Source organism: Vanessa cardui, chromosome 17, assembly GCF_905220365.1.
Source record: "Vanessa cardui chromosome 17, ilVanCard2.1, whole genome shotgun sequence".
Lineage (NCBI taxonomy): Eukaryota > Metazoa > Arthropoda > Insecta > Lepidoptera > Nymphalidae > Vanessa > Vanessa cardui.
In genome coordinates this window covers 8,425,101-8,440,072 of record NC_061139.1, presented here as the reverse complement: position 1 = coordinate 8,440,072, position 14,972 = coordinate 8,425,101, and the positions used below count along the sequence as shown (strand labels likewise).

General features: G+C 31.5%; 1 protein-coding gene across 1 annotated transcript; it reads left to right on the top strand.

Annotated features, from left to right (window-relative positions):
• Positions 1 to 3,950: 3,950 nt before the first annotated feature.
• On the top strand, positions 3,951 to 6,580 carry LOC124536715 (protein odd-skipped-like). The gene is made up of 3 exons (XM_047113283.1): positions 3,951 to 4,133; positions 4,413 to 4,968; positions 5,562 to 6,580. Exons 1-3 carry the CDS (start codon positions 4,028 to 4,030, stop codon positions 5,944 to 5,946), a joined length of 1,047 nt encoding a protein of 348 aa, XP_046969239.1. The 5' UTR covers positions 3,951 to 4,027; the 3' UTR covers positions 5,947 to 6,580.
• Positions 6,581 to 14,972: the final 8,392 nt, after the last annotated feature.

Below are 14,972 nucleotides of genomic sequence, written 5' to 3'. Positions count from 1 at the left end.
TCGGTAAGATAGCAATTATAACGAGCGGATACTAGAAATACTGTAAGATTTTATCTATCAATGATAAAAGATAACATTTTTGACAACAAACAAATACAATACATACATTAATATTATAAAGACTACAGGAAGTGTAGTAATTATAACATCTCGGTAATACGTCTAGGAATATTTATATAGAAACGAATATATACAATTTGTATGCAACCCTATTTTTTTTTAAATGAATGTCATTTAAATATGCCATACGAATCACTAATACCTCTTGTTTCCATACCAAAGTGGACTTAGCCGTATGTCACAAATATGGCGTTGAATGCGTGTGCGCAAACATTAGTCAGGTGAGCCACACGACACGAGCGGCGCTCTTTGTGAGCCGATCAAAAGGACCGACGCAAACATTAACGTTTGCATACACAAAGGTCACAACTCATTTCAATGCACGGGAATTTCCTATCTATTGACAGTCAATAAGGGTCAAATTAGCATCAAATGCAATGGTCGATATATCGTTTTTTTGTGTACGAGAATAGCCGGCTGCTTTACCACTGGACACCTTGTTGAGTCTAGGAGTTGGCTCGTTATGATGGTTGAGAAACGATTCCTGAATGTATGTGGCATTGAATTTTTATGCGTCGAAATGTTTTGTATAGCTTAATTGAGCAATTGACGGCGATTGGGCCGACGCGAATATCTTTCGTAACATTTCATGGTCTCATTATAATATTACGTCTATTTTATAGGCTATAGATACATTTTAAAACACGAACATTTAGGTGTTTCGTTAAATATGTACTATAGACTTTGATTGTAATTTTCTTGCCATTTTACCAATAAATATGTTCGTTAATAATGTAACATATGAAACAAACGATTCATTATCACATATTAAGTCGCATTTTAGTGTAAAACTTTAAGATGCAACATGTGCTTGTGAATATTTAATGAAAGTATTCATTAAATATGTATGTGTTTTGCTGTTCTACTGACACTGAGTATTATTTAGTGTTACAGGTTTATACTTGAAATAGCATTTTGTATTAAATAATTTTTTTTAAATATCTAACATATTAGCATACAGATGCATCCTCATAGGGTTTAAATCTTAAGCTTAACCTAAGTATTTTATTAAATAATTGCGTAATTCTTGATGTAATAAGAGCAGGTATTCTGTATCTGAGCTTTAAAAGATATTTTTTTTTAATTCAGAAAATTTTTCATCTGTTATTTATTATCAAATAAATAGTGATGATATATATAAGACCTTTCTTTTCATTTTTTAAATAACTATGATAAATTAATATTTGTAGATATTTCAGCACTTGATGTTATTAATTCTCATGTTAACATTTTTTTATAACATTTTATTTATACTTATTAGTAGTTATATTTAGCGTATGGCTTAAAAAATGTAAATAAATATAATACAAGAAAAATATAGAAATCAAAATATCGTACTTATTATGTTTAAAATAATGCATATATTCTTCTGTAACATCAGAAATATTTAATAATTATAAACCAGGCGAATAAAACGGGGCGTTACATCTTTATCTTGGCTACAATTAAAATTTATTTTTTACAAACATTATTACACTTGTTTTATTGACCGTCATAAATCTGTCAGCGTTTAATTATTGTATCTATATAAAATTACTTCTTGTTCAGTTGTAGTAGAGCCTAACTCTACTTACATTACATACATATACCTACTTGAGAATAGAAATTTGTGAAGCAGTTGAACAGAATTTTGATTACTTTGATATTTTTCTTAAAATTATTATAGGATAAGTAAAAGACTGTAATGTCCCACTGCTGGGTTAAAGACCCCTGCGAAGACGTATGATGCTTCTAGAGTTTTAACAAATATATTTGAATTCAGGTAGATACATGTATGCTTTTAATTAATGTAAATAATTACAAAATTTGAGAATTGGATGCCGAACACTATTACATATATCATAATATAGGTACTTAAAAATTACACTACACAATATATTTCTGTAGAGTAGGTACCTACCTACCTACCATATCAGGTAGATAATACCTACCTAATAAAATTAAATCACTCTAGAGTCGATCTAGTATAAAACTGTAGAATAATATCAACTAAAATTATATATGTATTCAATGTACCTAATTTCCTACCTACCTACTTATGTAGGTAACTAGGTAACTAAATAGGTAGGTTCAAAAAGGTCGAGTAGCGTTCTTATACCTACCGAGAAATGGTTAGGTTATCCCAGAATATATTTTATCAATTCGTTGGACATATACTTATGTGTACTAGTTAATTAAAAAAAATTGGTTCGAATATAAATATTATGAAGATTACAGTAGGTATTTAGGTACTTGTTGTAAGGTGGGCAAATTAGTGTTATCTTACGCCTAGGTTGGATTTTATAATATAGGCAATAAAGGTAGAATTTTTGGTTACACCCAGGTTTAGGTAGGTACATAATGAAAGTTTATACAACATGTTGGTCAGTTAACAAACGAACTCTGCTTTTATTAACCCACAATTAAATAATGTATTTAAAATTATTTGTCGATTACTTCCTAATTATAGGTACCTAATATCTACATTAATATTAACAAATATTCTTATTTTATTATATATTAAATATTTAAATTAATGTACATATAATATATTATCTAATAAATAATTAATTATATTAATTAAGTACATATATTATAATGACCGAATTCAAAATTTGCAATGTAGATTATCTATGTTGCAAATTTTGTAATTATTCGTTTATTTTAAAACTAAATACTGTTTTTAATTTTTAAATCTCTTTATAAGATATACTTACAAGCAATTAAAATACTTCATAAACAAACTACTTACCTACAACGTGATTAATTACACCCTTTTAGGTAATATTTGTTAATTACCTTACCTATTAATCCAATTACCTATTAATTATTAAGAATCAATTAGTGATTAAGCATTAGAGTACTTTTTCTGAATAATAATTAATCATATTGTTAATTATGTATTTCATCAATTAAATAAATACCTAAGTTAATTTGGAACAGTCAAATATATTGTGTTTATAGTAAATAAATATGAAGGTACTTCTACCTACATTAAGGTAAGTAAGGTTTATTTATCTAGTAAGGTAAGTTCTGTTAAAAAAAATTTGCAATATTCGATATATTTTACGGATATACCTATATATAATACCTAGCTGCTCATATGTCTGGTAAGTACCTACTATAGGTACGATTCGTTATTCTAAACTAAAAATTGAAAGTGAAAATAACTGTGGACACTAATAGGTATAAATATCCTCGAGTCGTGGGTTCAAATACGAAAAAACTAAATACCTAGACGGAAAAGATTACTTTTCCAGTAATTGCATATGTATATTGTTTCTTATAGAATGTAAATATTTGTCCAATACTTAGTATTGCAATTGTGCAATACTAATGCGATTTAACTTTCATTAGTCCTAAATGGCATACAATAGACTTAGAATCTGCTATAGCTATTTGCAATATACATAAATACAAAGATAGACTGAACAAAGGCTCCAACTTGTATAAAGACTTGCCTACGAAACGCAATTACGAAAGCAATTCGCTCACCTAATAGCTTCAACTACGGACGCGGTGTCACCAAAAATTTGCATTAACGTATCTACTTCCAAAACGACCTAAACTCCCCGATCTTGAATGCGACAAAGTTCCAAAGCTTCAACAACTTTCGTGATATAGAACGTTGTCGCAGTGAATTACGGGGAAGTTGGTACGTTTTGCGATGATAACCGATCGATAGCGAAGGCAGAACCAAGTAGGCCACGCCTTTTGGGAGGCGCGGAGCTGCTTCGGGAGCCGACACAGGCGCCGGTGGAAGCGGTGCCTTTGTGCTCTCCCCTCCCCCGCGCCACGCGCGCTCAGGCCCCGATAAGGAACGCACACAAACTCATATTCCTCTGCGCGCTCTCGCTAGCCGGTTGTCAGTCTCAAACCGGTTTAGCTGTGACAGTGACCAGTGACTTGTGTTTAGTGTTTTGTTTCCATGGATTGTACTGTTTTGGAAATGGAAGACAAGCCTTACAGTGTTGATAGTTCCGACGATATCAATATCGAGGAAGAAGAGGACGAACATATTGAAGAAAGCCATAGTAAGTTTAATTTACTATACTTATTGATTATTTAGAAATTTTAAACAGCTAAATTTTTTTTATTTCAAAATTTTACTTTAACATTTTTTTGTCGTAAGTTTACTTTTCATAAGTGTAACAATTACTGAATAATTTATCTTGCGATTTAAACATATGTTTCGAACGTTATTTTTTTTTAATAATAATTAATTTATAGTTCATTGTTGATTTTAAGAGATGTATGTTTTGTATATGTTACATTATAAGATTTTCTAAATTGTGATTTTGTTCTATTCACAGGTTACCCACCAGACTTCCCAATCGAAGCATTAGTGAAGTTAGAACGACCATCACCTCCTTTACCGACACCACCACACACGCCTACCGACGAAACACCACCCGCCGTTGTCGTATCCCGACACCAACCAGCCTGGTCCCAACAGTATCCTCAAAACAGACCGATGCAGACCCCATACCCTTACGACAAACAAGCCCCCAACTATTCATACCCCGGCGTGCCCTTCGTTCAACCGCAAGTCGCGTCTCTACCACCGTCGGCACCCTACCACGCTATGTTAGTCAACCAGTGGATTAGAAACGCCGCCTTATACCATCACTCATTGAGATATCCTTCAATGGCGCAAAGAATGCCAGGAAGGAATCCGCCACCGCTGAGAGCACCAGGCGTTCCCGGAACAAGACCGAAGAAGCAATTCATTTGCAAATATTGCAATCGCCAGTTTACAAAGTCCTACAATTTGCTCATCCATGAAAGAACACATACTGACGAAAGGCCGTACTCGTGTGACATATGCGGGAAGGCCTTCAGAAGACAAGACCATCTCAGAGATCACAGGTAGGTGTTTATCAATGATAACAATATTTTATACGAGTTATGTTTGTTAAAATGCTATACTCAGTCGATAATCCAAGCATTACAATAGATAAGTATCACGCACGCAGTATATAAATCTTTTACCGATGTTAGTAATCAATTACTATCACGAGAACTTCAGATTTAATTTAATGTTTCCTTTCTAATACCAACAACGTGATTTAAGGCTTGTTTCACCGAGGCTTTGTTGGCGATAACAGAGAAAAAAAAAATTAAAAGTGTAAACCTTTTTGTGAGGTCGCGAGGCGGCCGCACGCGCTCTTCCCATAACCGGTTTCAGTTCTTTACGATCACCATATCTGTCTTGCTCCGCCGTCGAACAAATTACACGTTATATTTCTTAGCTTTTACGAGACATATTTTTTTTTCTCTCAAATTATACCCGGTGTAAATTAACCGTCTAATGCGGTCAATATGGAATTACATCAGCTCATTCGAAACGCCTGTCCGTCAACTTGTTGGCTACAATCCTAATCGTTTATTTACCCTTTCTCAGTTTTCTCGTTCAAAAGTGAAAGTGACTTTAAGCTAATTCGAATTTTCTGTTATTACAGGTATATCCATTCAAAGGAGAAGCCGTTTAAGTGTACCGAGTGCGGGAAAGGTTTCTGCCAATCGCGAACATTGGCGGTACACAAAATCTTACACATGGAAGAATCTCCTCATAAATGTCCCGTTTGCAACAAGAGTTTTAACCAAAGATCAAACTTGAAGACTCACTTGCTGACACACAGCGAGGCGAACAAGCATCATTTGGAACATCTGGAAGGTTGTCAAGAGGTTTCGTCAACAAGCCAAGTTTCGGATAGCCCTCTGCTTGACCTCTCGCGCAAGCCGTCTCCACCACCCCAGAATTACCAGCACAAACTTCCAGTATCGCCTGTGGAAGTCCCGAAAAGACCTTTAGGGTTTTCAATAGAAGATATAATGAAGCGATAGACACTATTAGATTAGTATAGATTTAGTTGAATCTAAGGTTATGATAGCAGGAAATATTGAGTGCGTTCCGAAATCAGGTATTAAGCTCGTTACTAAATAATTAATAAATTGTTTCCATCGTTTTTGATTTAACGTGTAGTTAATGGCTTAGGCCAATAATTAATTAACTAATTTTTAATAATTTAACCAAAGATATATCTCGTTTTTTTGCTATAACTTTTCTAACGCCTACTTTTTCAATCAATGATTCGATTTAATTATTCGTAAATTAATATTATCGTAGATCGTAATAACTTGATCTTCTTATAAAGACTGAAGTTGTTTTATTGCTGTTATGTTTCATAGATATTTATTTATTGTGATAGTTTTTTCAAGATTAGTTTAGTGGTCAACTAAAGTTACCAAAAAGTATTACCTTTGTATTAATTTACTTGTGGCTATGACGTCTAAAATTATGTTCAAAGTAATTCAATTGTACCTATTCTAGTATATAGATGTAGCTAGCTTAAATTATCTGTAAATTTATATGTAAATATCTATCATTCCTTAATTGTAAATATTGTATTTAAGGATTAGTTGTAAGTCGACGAGGCTATCGATAAACGAAATATAAAGAAGATAATTTAAATATATATAACTTGTTTTATTTATTCACTTAAATTTAAATTGAGAAAACTTACCAAAAAAAAGAAGTGCACAGTGTAAAAAAAGCAGTATTATTAAAGACTACAGTAAATTTAATATTGAATTTATTTCGTAATTGAATAAATATATAAATAATACATTTGTTTGATTATTAATTTTAATAAAGTGAAACTACAATTTAAATGATTCCTTTGAGTAAATTAGTCGAAAAAACTCCTCGTCAATGGTTATTGTGCCTTTATGAAGATACTCGGGATCTGTTGTGCTTTTTAAACTAGTGACCCAATAAATTCGGTCATTCGAACAATTCATATTTTTATTAATACACATATACTCTTACTAATATTATTGTTTTATATTAATGCGTACCTTTTTTTACCTAACATGTATACCATTAGGTTCATTATATATAAGTATACCTATATAGCTGACAGGACAGACGGACCTCAATTTGCGACAGAAGGCGATTATTAAAGAAAAAAGAGAAATGAGCTAGTACTACTAAATACTTGGCCATCTAAATTATATATATATTTTTGAGTCATATATAGCATGACTTATATGACAAATTAAAGCCTAATGAGGATACTAATTAAAAAGTCTTTTGGGCTGTGATCCCACTTGATATATTATTGAATTTATTTCGATTTATACTAAAATAGTTTTAATATTTATTTCATTTACAGAGCAGAGATCATAAATAAATAAAGCAAAATATTTATTTATAATAATTGCAATTATTAACGTTGCGTGAATCAAACATAGTTCACGGTCAATTTTTAGAGAAAGGTACGTGCGTGCTTGGCATCATATTACGTCCATTAGGAAGGAACGTTACAAACAAAATTAATTATAATTACATGTTAGCCGTATGAAACTCGAGTTAATGGTATACGAATAGGCACATTTTACTTTCCACGTTGAAACTATTCGTAATACTTAATTATATTTTTCGTTTTTGCTCAATTCAAAAAAGGGCAAACTTTAATTGTTTAATCAAATCAAATGAATTATGAATGATTTGAATCGTCATTTTACAACTATTTTAAGTGAAGCTACCACTGTTTCGGAATGTAAGTACATTCTACCAAGAAGAACCGACAAGAAACTCAGTAGGTAGTTTTTTTTTTAACATTAAATAAAGTTATTCTTTTGTTTTATTTATTTGCAAAGTGAGAGGTATTATTAATTAAGGTTAACAATTACAATGCAACACTTAATTTAAGGCATCGGTGTCTGTAAGTAAATAAAAAAGCTGTAATTAATTCCGACATAATCTCTTTAGTCATCATAATTAACATTTAAACTTGAAATGTTTTCTTATTTTAAACAAACGATTACATCATTTAATGTTTCTACAGTAAAGATTGAAATAAAGTATTAACCCATTATTGTTCTTCCAACTTTAAAAATATACATTAATAATGTAATTGTATTTACACAGACTCCATCATTTTGTGCAAAACAACTGAATGAATATTAGAAAATACAGACGAATTGATAACCTCCTCCTTTTGGAAGTCGGTTGAAAAAGGAAACTAGATGATCATGGTTGTAGCTCTACTATATGTAAAACTACATTGTGAGCAGTTATAATTACATAAAATACTGATATTGACTTAGTATTATTATTTATTTAACAACTTATAAATCAATTTAAAAATGTTGTACATATATGATTACCTTATTAAATATATAACATATTTGGTTGTGGTAAGACTCTTATTAATAGTAATTTAATGTTTAACAATTATTGCCTGTTACGCCATCTAGTAGTGAATGGTCGAACTATGAAATGTCATTTGTTACAACGCGATGTCGCTACGGGTAATATGGCTGGCATTACATCTTTATAAATATTAACCAAATAGAAGATACTTTTATTGATAATTAATTAAATCATTAAATAGTTATAACCCCATAGTTTATTGAGTTACAAAAAAATAAAAAAAAGTTTTTTTTTTATAAATTAAGCATTCAACCCAGCAAAGGTTTAATTTTTTAAAATGAATTAGATGAGAATTAAATGATTTCGTTTCTACATCAATTCTCGAAATCGTTTTAACTGAATCGTGTTGAGGAATTAGAAACATAGAGGATTACCTTAGATTAGGGCGGCGATTGATGAACTACGCAACTTTGACAGATGGTATCTCGCGATCATTGGATCCGCAATTTGCCAGTCAATGAAAATTGCACAAATCCGTTCTGATTGAGGGCTAATCGCTGATGAAATCGTCCGAAACTCCGACTTTCCCATGACTATTTCGAATGAATACCGAAAATTATTCCCGATAATCGGTCGAATGTTCTCCGCACTCCTTAGTCCCAATTAAAAGCAATTCAGTGGGGATTAAAGTCGAATTTGGAAGGGCTTAGCCGCTATATTTCAAGTGATTTCGTATGTCATGCGCCCGCGCAGACTGACTGACGTTCCTGTTGATTTATGAAAGCAACTCATTGATTTATCGATAATAATTCGGTTCTATTGAATTATATGGATCGATTTTATTAATTATTAGGTAGCTTTTTTCAGAAACTGGCTCGTCTAATAGGCTGATATTTTATGGATTTATAATAAGACGATATAGAACATTTAACATTTTAAAATTATACGTTTAATGACAATTTAAATTATTTATTAATAACTATGTTTATAATGAGCAAAATATATTCTATCTTTGAAGACAATAATTAAATATATACTTATTCAATAAATTAATAAATAATATAATGTGTAAAAAATAAAAAAAAGTAAAAAATAGAGCTCTCGTATAATATACCAATGATTTTAATTGATTGATTTTCTCTTTAAAACATTTCTATTTTTAACTAAATTATTTATCTATCTATTGTACATTATACGTTTTTAAAGTTTAAGGTTAACTTTTCTAACTAATCACTGCTATACAGTTCAACTGTCTAGTGTAATAAGTCAGAGTAATTACCTTCAGGCTCAAAGGATATCATTTAGACAATACCCTAATTGAATAAGGGCATAAGAATTATTAGTTATATGTTTCAACGTTTGCAATGAAAATATCTAAGCATAGAGTTAGTTCGATCGATTCGCTTGCTTTAAAAGTAAAGTAAAGTAACAGCCAGTAAATTTCCTACTGCTGGGTTAAGGCCTCCTTTTCCATTAGAGAGAAGGCTTGGAAAATATTCCACCACGCTGTTCCAATGTGATTTAGTGGAATGCACATGTGGCAGAATTTCGATGAAATTAGACACATGCAGGCATCCTCACGATGTTTTCCTTCACCGCCGAGCATAAGATGAATTATAAACACAAATTATGCACATATATATAGTGGTGCTTGCCTGTATTTGAACCCGCATTCATCCGATAAGATGCAAGCGTTCTAACCACTGGGCCATCGCAGCTCAAAATAACCTTTTCATAAAAAAATGTGCTACATAAACTTATTAAGTGTAATGTTATAGAAATGTATATTTAAAGACGTTTTTTATAACTACGTTTCTCTTCTTAGACAGACAACCTTAGACATTACTGCTTAATATCTAAGGTTCTTGTATGGAGGTAGAAAAACTCAAGGTGTAGGTGAACAATAAAATTACTTAATGAAGATTGCATTGCCCGAAGCATTTCAAACGTAACGACCACCTGAAGTAGCACAAATAGATCTTTCGGGTATTATTTAGAGATTTATAACCCTTAGGTATAATTGTGTTTGATATTAATGTTTCAGATTGTGATTTATGATGCGCTCTAAGCGATGTTTTGGTAAATTTACCCGAAATATTTGTATTTTTTTACTTAATTTTTGTGTCGGTTTGCATCTGCTCTTGATGTTACGATGTTAAATCATTGATTCAACACATACATACATATTACGTAATCCAACACACACACACATATAAAAAAGAAGTCGCTCAAAAAAATAATCAAATTCGAAATTTAAAATATTTATTTGAGTAATCGGTACCTAAGCATCAAATCAATTGTTTAATCTAATCGCACTACATTAGCTAATAGTACGCTAATAAAATATTAAATAATTCGAATCCATTCTTCCCATCGCACGCGCCACCTGGCGACTTACACGCAAGGGCCATATATATTTGATTGACAGCTGTCAATCAAATATATTTGCGGTATAATAGGTTCTATTTCAGCCAATTAGACGGCCGGACTCACCCACTGTAGGCGATGAAATGTTACCCGTGTTATATTAGATCGTTTGTCTGTGATGACTAGTAATTATTTATTGATTCGAAAATTGCTTTTTCTGGTCAATTCGAAATTAATTTACAATGATTTTCTGGCCTGGATTCTTTATAAGAAATATAAATGAGTTATGTAACGAAAAAAAATGATTATAATATATGTCCTATATTTGAAAAACACGGTTGAGACGTGTGACACAATATACTTGGTGGTAGGGCTTTGTGCAAGCCCGTCTGGGTAGGTACCACCCACTCATCAGTTATTCTACCGCCAAATAATATTACTCAGTATTGTTGTGTTCCGGTTTGAAGGGTGAGTGAGCCAGTGTAACTACAGGCACAAGGGACATAACATCTTAGTTCCCAGGGCTGGTGGCACATTGCCGATGTAAGGAATAGTAAATATTTCTTACAGCGTCATTGTCTATGGGTGATGGTGACCACTTACCATCAGGTAGCCCATATTCTCGTCCGCCAACCTATACAATAAAAATAAAAAAAAACTTCATAATTGTCCTCAATACGAGATTATATAGGTCGATGATAAAGTCAGTAAGTAGTTGGTATTTGTTGCTATTCATGCATGATATACAATAATTAGACATGTATTTAATTTACATAGCTATATAATTATTCGTCAAAAAACTTTATTTATTAAAATCTCTGGCGAGGAACCTCGCGGTATAACCTGCATTCCTAACCAGTGATAACTTTAAAGTAATTGTTTTTATGAAATGTCGATATCAAAGAGACTTTTTTGAATTTAGAATATTTTGTTTTAAATTATCTTCTTCGTCAAGAGTTTTTTTTTTGTTTAAATGGTAGATAAGACGCTTAAAAAGGGTTTTTAATAAAAAACATCATAAGACAGAAATAAGTTAAACGTAACGCTATTTTCAAACATATCCCATTAATTATAAAGCCTAATTCCATAAGTAAATGGTATTACTAACTAAAAGTAATTGTATACAAATACTTATATAACACATAATTCATCTTAAGTAAGTCCGATATTACTAGTATTTGTATAACTATTAAACTTCGTTTAAAATTCAGTTGTAAGCTTAAAGTTAATTTTAAAAATGACATTAGGTTTGTAGCTAATTAAATTACAATTGAATTTTTAAACGCTCTGGGCTCTCAATGAAAGTGAACTAGCTCAGATAGCATAGGCGATCTATTTTTTTTAAATCTAACAATAACTAATAATTTTGACGACCTCCGTGGTCAAGTGGTGTGTAGTACCATGAAGGATACGCCATTCCGAGGTCCCGGGTTCGATTCCCGGCCGAATAAATGTAGATCATCATTAGATTTCTATGTTGTCTTAGCTCTGGGTGTTTGTGGTACCGTCGTTACTTCTGATTTTCCATAACACAAGTGCTTTAGCTACTTATATTGGGATCAGAGTAATGTATGAGATGTTGTGTCATATTTATTATTTGTCTTTAATGTTTTAACATTACAATAAAGTTTAATTTTTCTATGTGAATTTTATTTCTAAAAAAATGACAATTGAAATCTTAGATACATCTACATCAATAAATGCGTTTAGCAGTTCTTACGCAATGCCATTCATAACATGTAGAAATGATCTCAAATATATACCAAAGCTTGACAAGCGGAGCGGACAAAAGACAGCACAACCCGTAAATAGAAATATAACCTTTATTCTCTTGATGATAAGGAATATATTACAGTATGTGTAGATGCAAATTGGTTACATTAAAGTTTACCCATCTGACACCGAAACGTCAAACAGATTGAAAAAGGGCAAGGCCGAGTGTTTTTACTAAGAATTAAACGTATAATTATTCGCAACTTCCTGGGATCTACATGTTATAAGGAAATTTGTATCGATAATAGTTGCTCCAATTTTATTTATACTGTGTAGATATTTAGTTCGAATTTTAAATAATATGTACTTTGATCATTGGATACTATAAGAAATAGCATTCAATATCGTCATCTATCACTAACTACATATATGAGCTATGATGCTACATAAATGTTTCTTTACCTAATACTGATTCATTCGCCTATTAAACTGGAACAATGTTTATCTGACAGATATTTTATAAGATATAAAAAAAAATCCTATCCCCGAATAACTTTAAATAAAATATATATATATTTTTTCTTTTTTGTCATCACCTGTTATTTTTTAAACCGGGGATATTTAATTTATTCAAAAATCCATAAATTTAAATGCAAATTTTCAAACGTTTGTCACGTGACACAAAACGCTCCTGATAGCCCGGTTTTTGGTGAAGTCATTTTCTTGTAAATTTTGCTTTTCTACTATATGTACCACAGGTTAAAATACAAGTAAGTGTCTTCACCGACCACATTGCAGCGCCATATTGTCCAAGTAGCGTTTTCGCGCTCTAAATATGGAATTTTTGATATGATATTTTTCGCAAATATGTACTAGAAATAAAAAACACAACTTTTACAGAGTTCCTCAACTTCTACTAAATAATATAAAATGAATTTTAAAAACCAGTCAAATAGCCTATTATAGAAGCATTACTACACTTACTTATTGATTGTCAAATTAAACACTACCACTCAACTAAACTCAGCAGGTCAATTTGTCAAATTTATTATTTACATATATACAATATTAAAAGAAATGTTTACGAGCAAGGAAGGGAAAAAGTGAAAGGGAATATACATCTTCGAGATCATTATTTCTCGCAACGATAATCTAAAAATGTAAGGCAAAAATCCTGCTATTTTTTTTTACTAAATATTAAGCGGTAAATATACCGTAATCTCAAAACTTCGATACACTGTAAATTAATAATTTTATTTAATCTTCTTGACAGTTAATGTTTAAACCATTGAAATAAACAAACGATCAAGTCGTTCTTAGAAGAATACAAACTCCTTGGTGAACTTAAGAAGGATAACGGATTTGAGACGCGTATTTAAAACTTCTCAACTAAAGGACCGTTAATCCGATTAAAAAATTAAGAAAAAATCTTTAACGAATTAAAATACAAATAGAATTTTTTTTTAATAAATGCTACATTTAATTCAGGGCACGGTTTGTATTTTTTGCGGCTTACAATCGAGCATTGCGTGCGTATAATTACACATCAGATGTGTTTTTAATTCGTAATCGCAGGATTTTTAGAACTGACAATTAAATAGATGATAGTTTATAGGGAAGGGTTTTGAAACAATCTCTCAATCAGTCTTCTGACTAAAACCAGGTAAAGCTGAAACGATTTTGATAAAAAAAATAGGCGTATAATTATAAAGGATCTCGACGTGGATTCCGTAGTTGCCATCGGTTATTAGGGGTCCAAATGCTGTTATAATAGTCCCGAAATTCGGTTACAATGATATGGGTATAGATAATTGTAATTTTGTTGTGACTTTAGACGAAATTCGCGGTCTGTTCGCATTTTAAAAGCGTATCTTATTCGTTTTGAAAAGACTCAGGTCTAATAATAGGAGTTAGTTGGCATGTGACAGTGTATTGACGAGATTTATGACTCAATAACTATGAACATACCAGGATAGCATCTCTATTTAATAGCTCACTTTGTGTAATGTACTTTAAATTTGATAGAATGTCATATTAATCATCAATGATATAACAGTATTTATTAGCAATATTTTTATTTGAGAGTCAAATAATTTCCAAGTTTGTTACGATTAGAACCTTATGTTACATTTTTATATTGTGATATAGGACAGAGCATTTGAAGATTTTTCTTTGATTATGCGAATACTAAATTCTAAACATTACTTTATAATTTACTTTAAATTTACCTTCTGACGTACGAACGTACGTATTAGATTAAAAATGTACATCTATTAATGGAATAGGTAGGTCTGGTCAATGGACCCCCTGATAGTACGAGGTCACCCATAGACAGTGGGTCCATAGATAATTCCTTGTATATCCAATGCGCCACCAACCTTGGGAACTAAGTTATTATGTGCCTTGTTCTTGTTACACTGGCTCGATCATCCTTTAAACCGGAACACAACAGTAGGTACCCAATATTGCTGCTTTGCGATAGAATGTTACGAGTGATTGATATATACCCAGACGGCACAAAGCACCACCTAGAAATTGTTTAAAATTTTAAACATTAATCACCAAACAACGGTAGTTATATTTAAATTAAAACGGTTACTCATTGTCTTTTTATACCTAAGTTATAAATAAA

Bases quoted from the DNA above. Each gene is read 5' to 3' on its own strand.
- LOC124536715 (XM_047113283.1), top strand. From the start codon at position 4,028: ATGGATTGTACTGTTTTGGAAATGGAAGACAAGCCTTACAGTGTTGAT. The intron at 4,134-4,412 runs GTAAGTTTAATT...TTCTATTCACAG, and splicing joins ACATATTGAAGAAAGCCATA to GTTACCCACCAGACTTCCCA. The intron at 4,969-5,561 runs GTAGGTGTTTAT...CTGTTATTACAG, and splicing joins GACCATCTCAGAGATCACAG to GTATATCCATTCAAAGGAGA.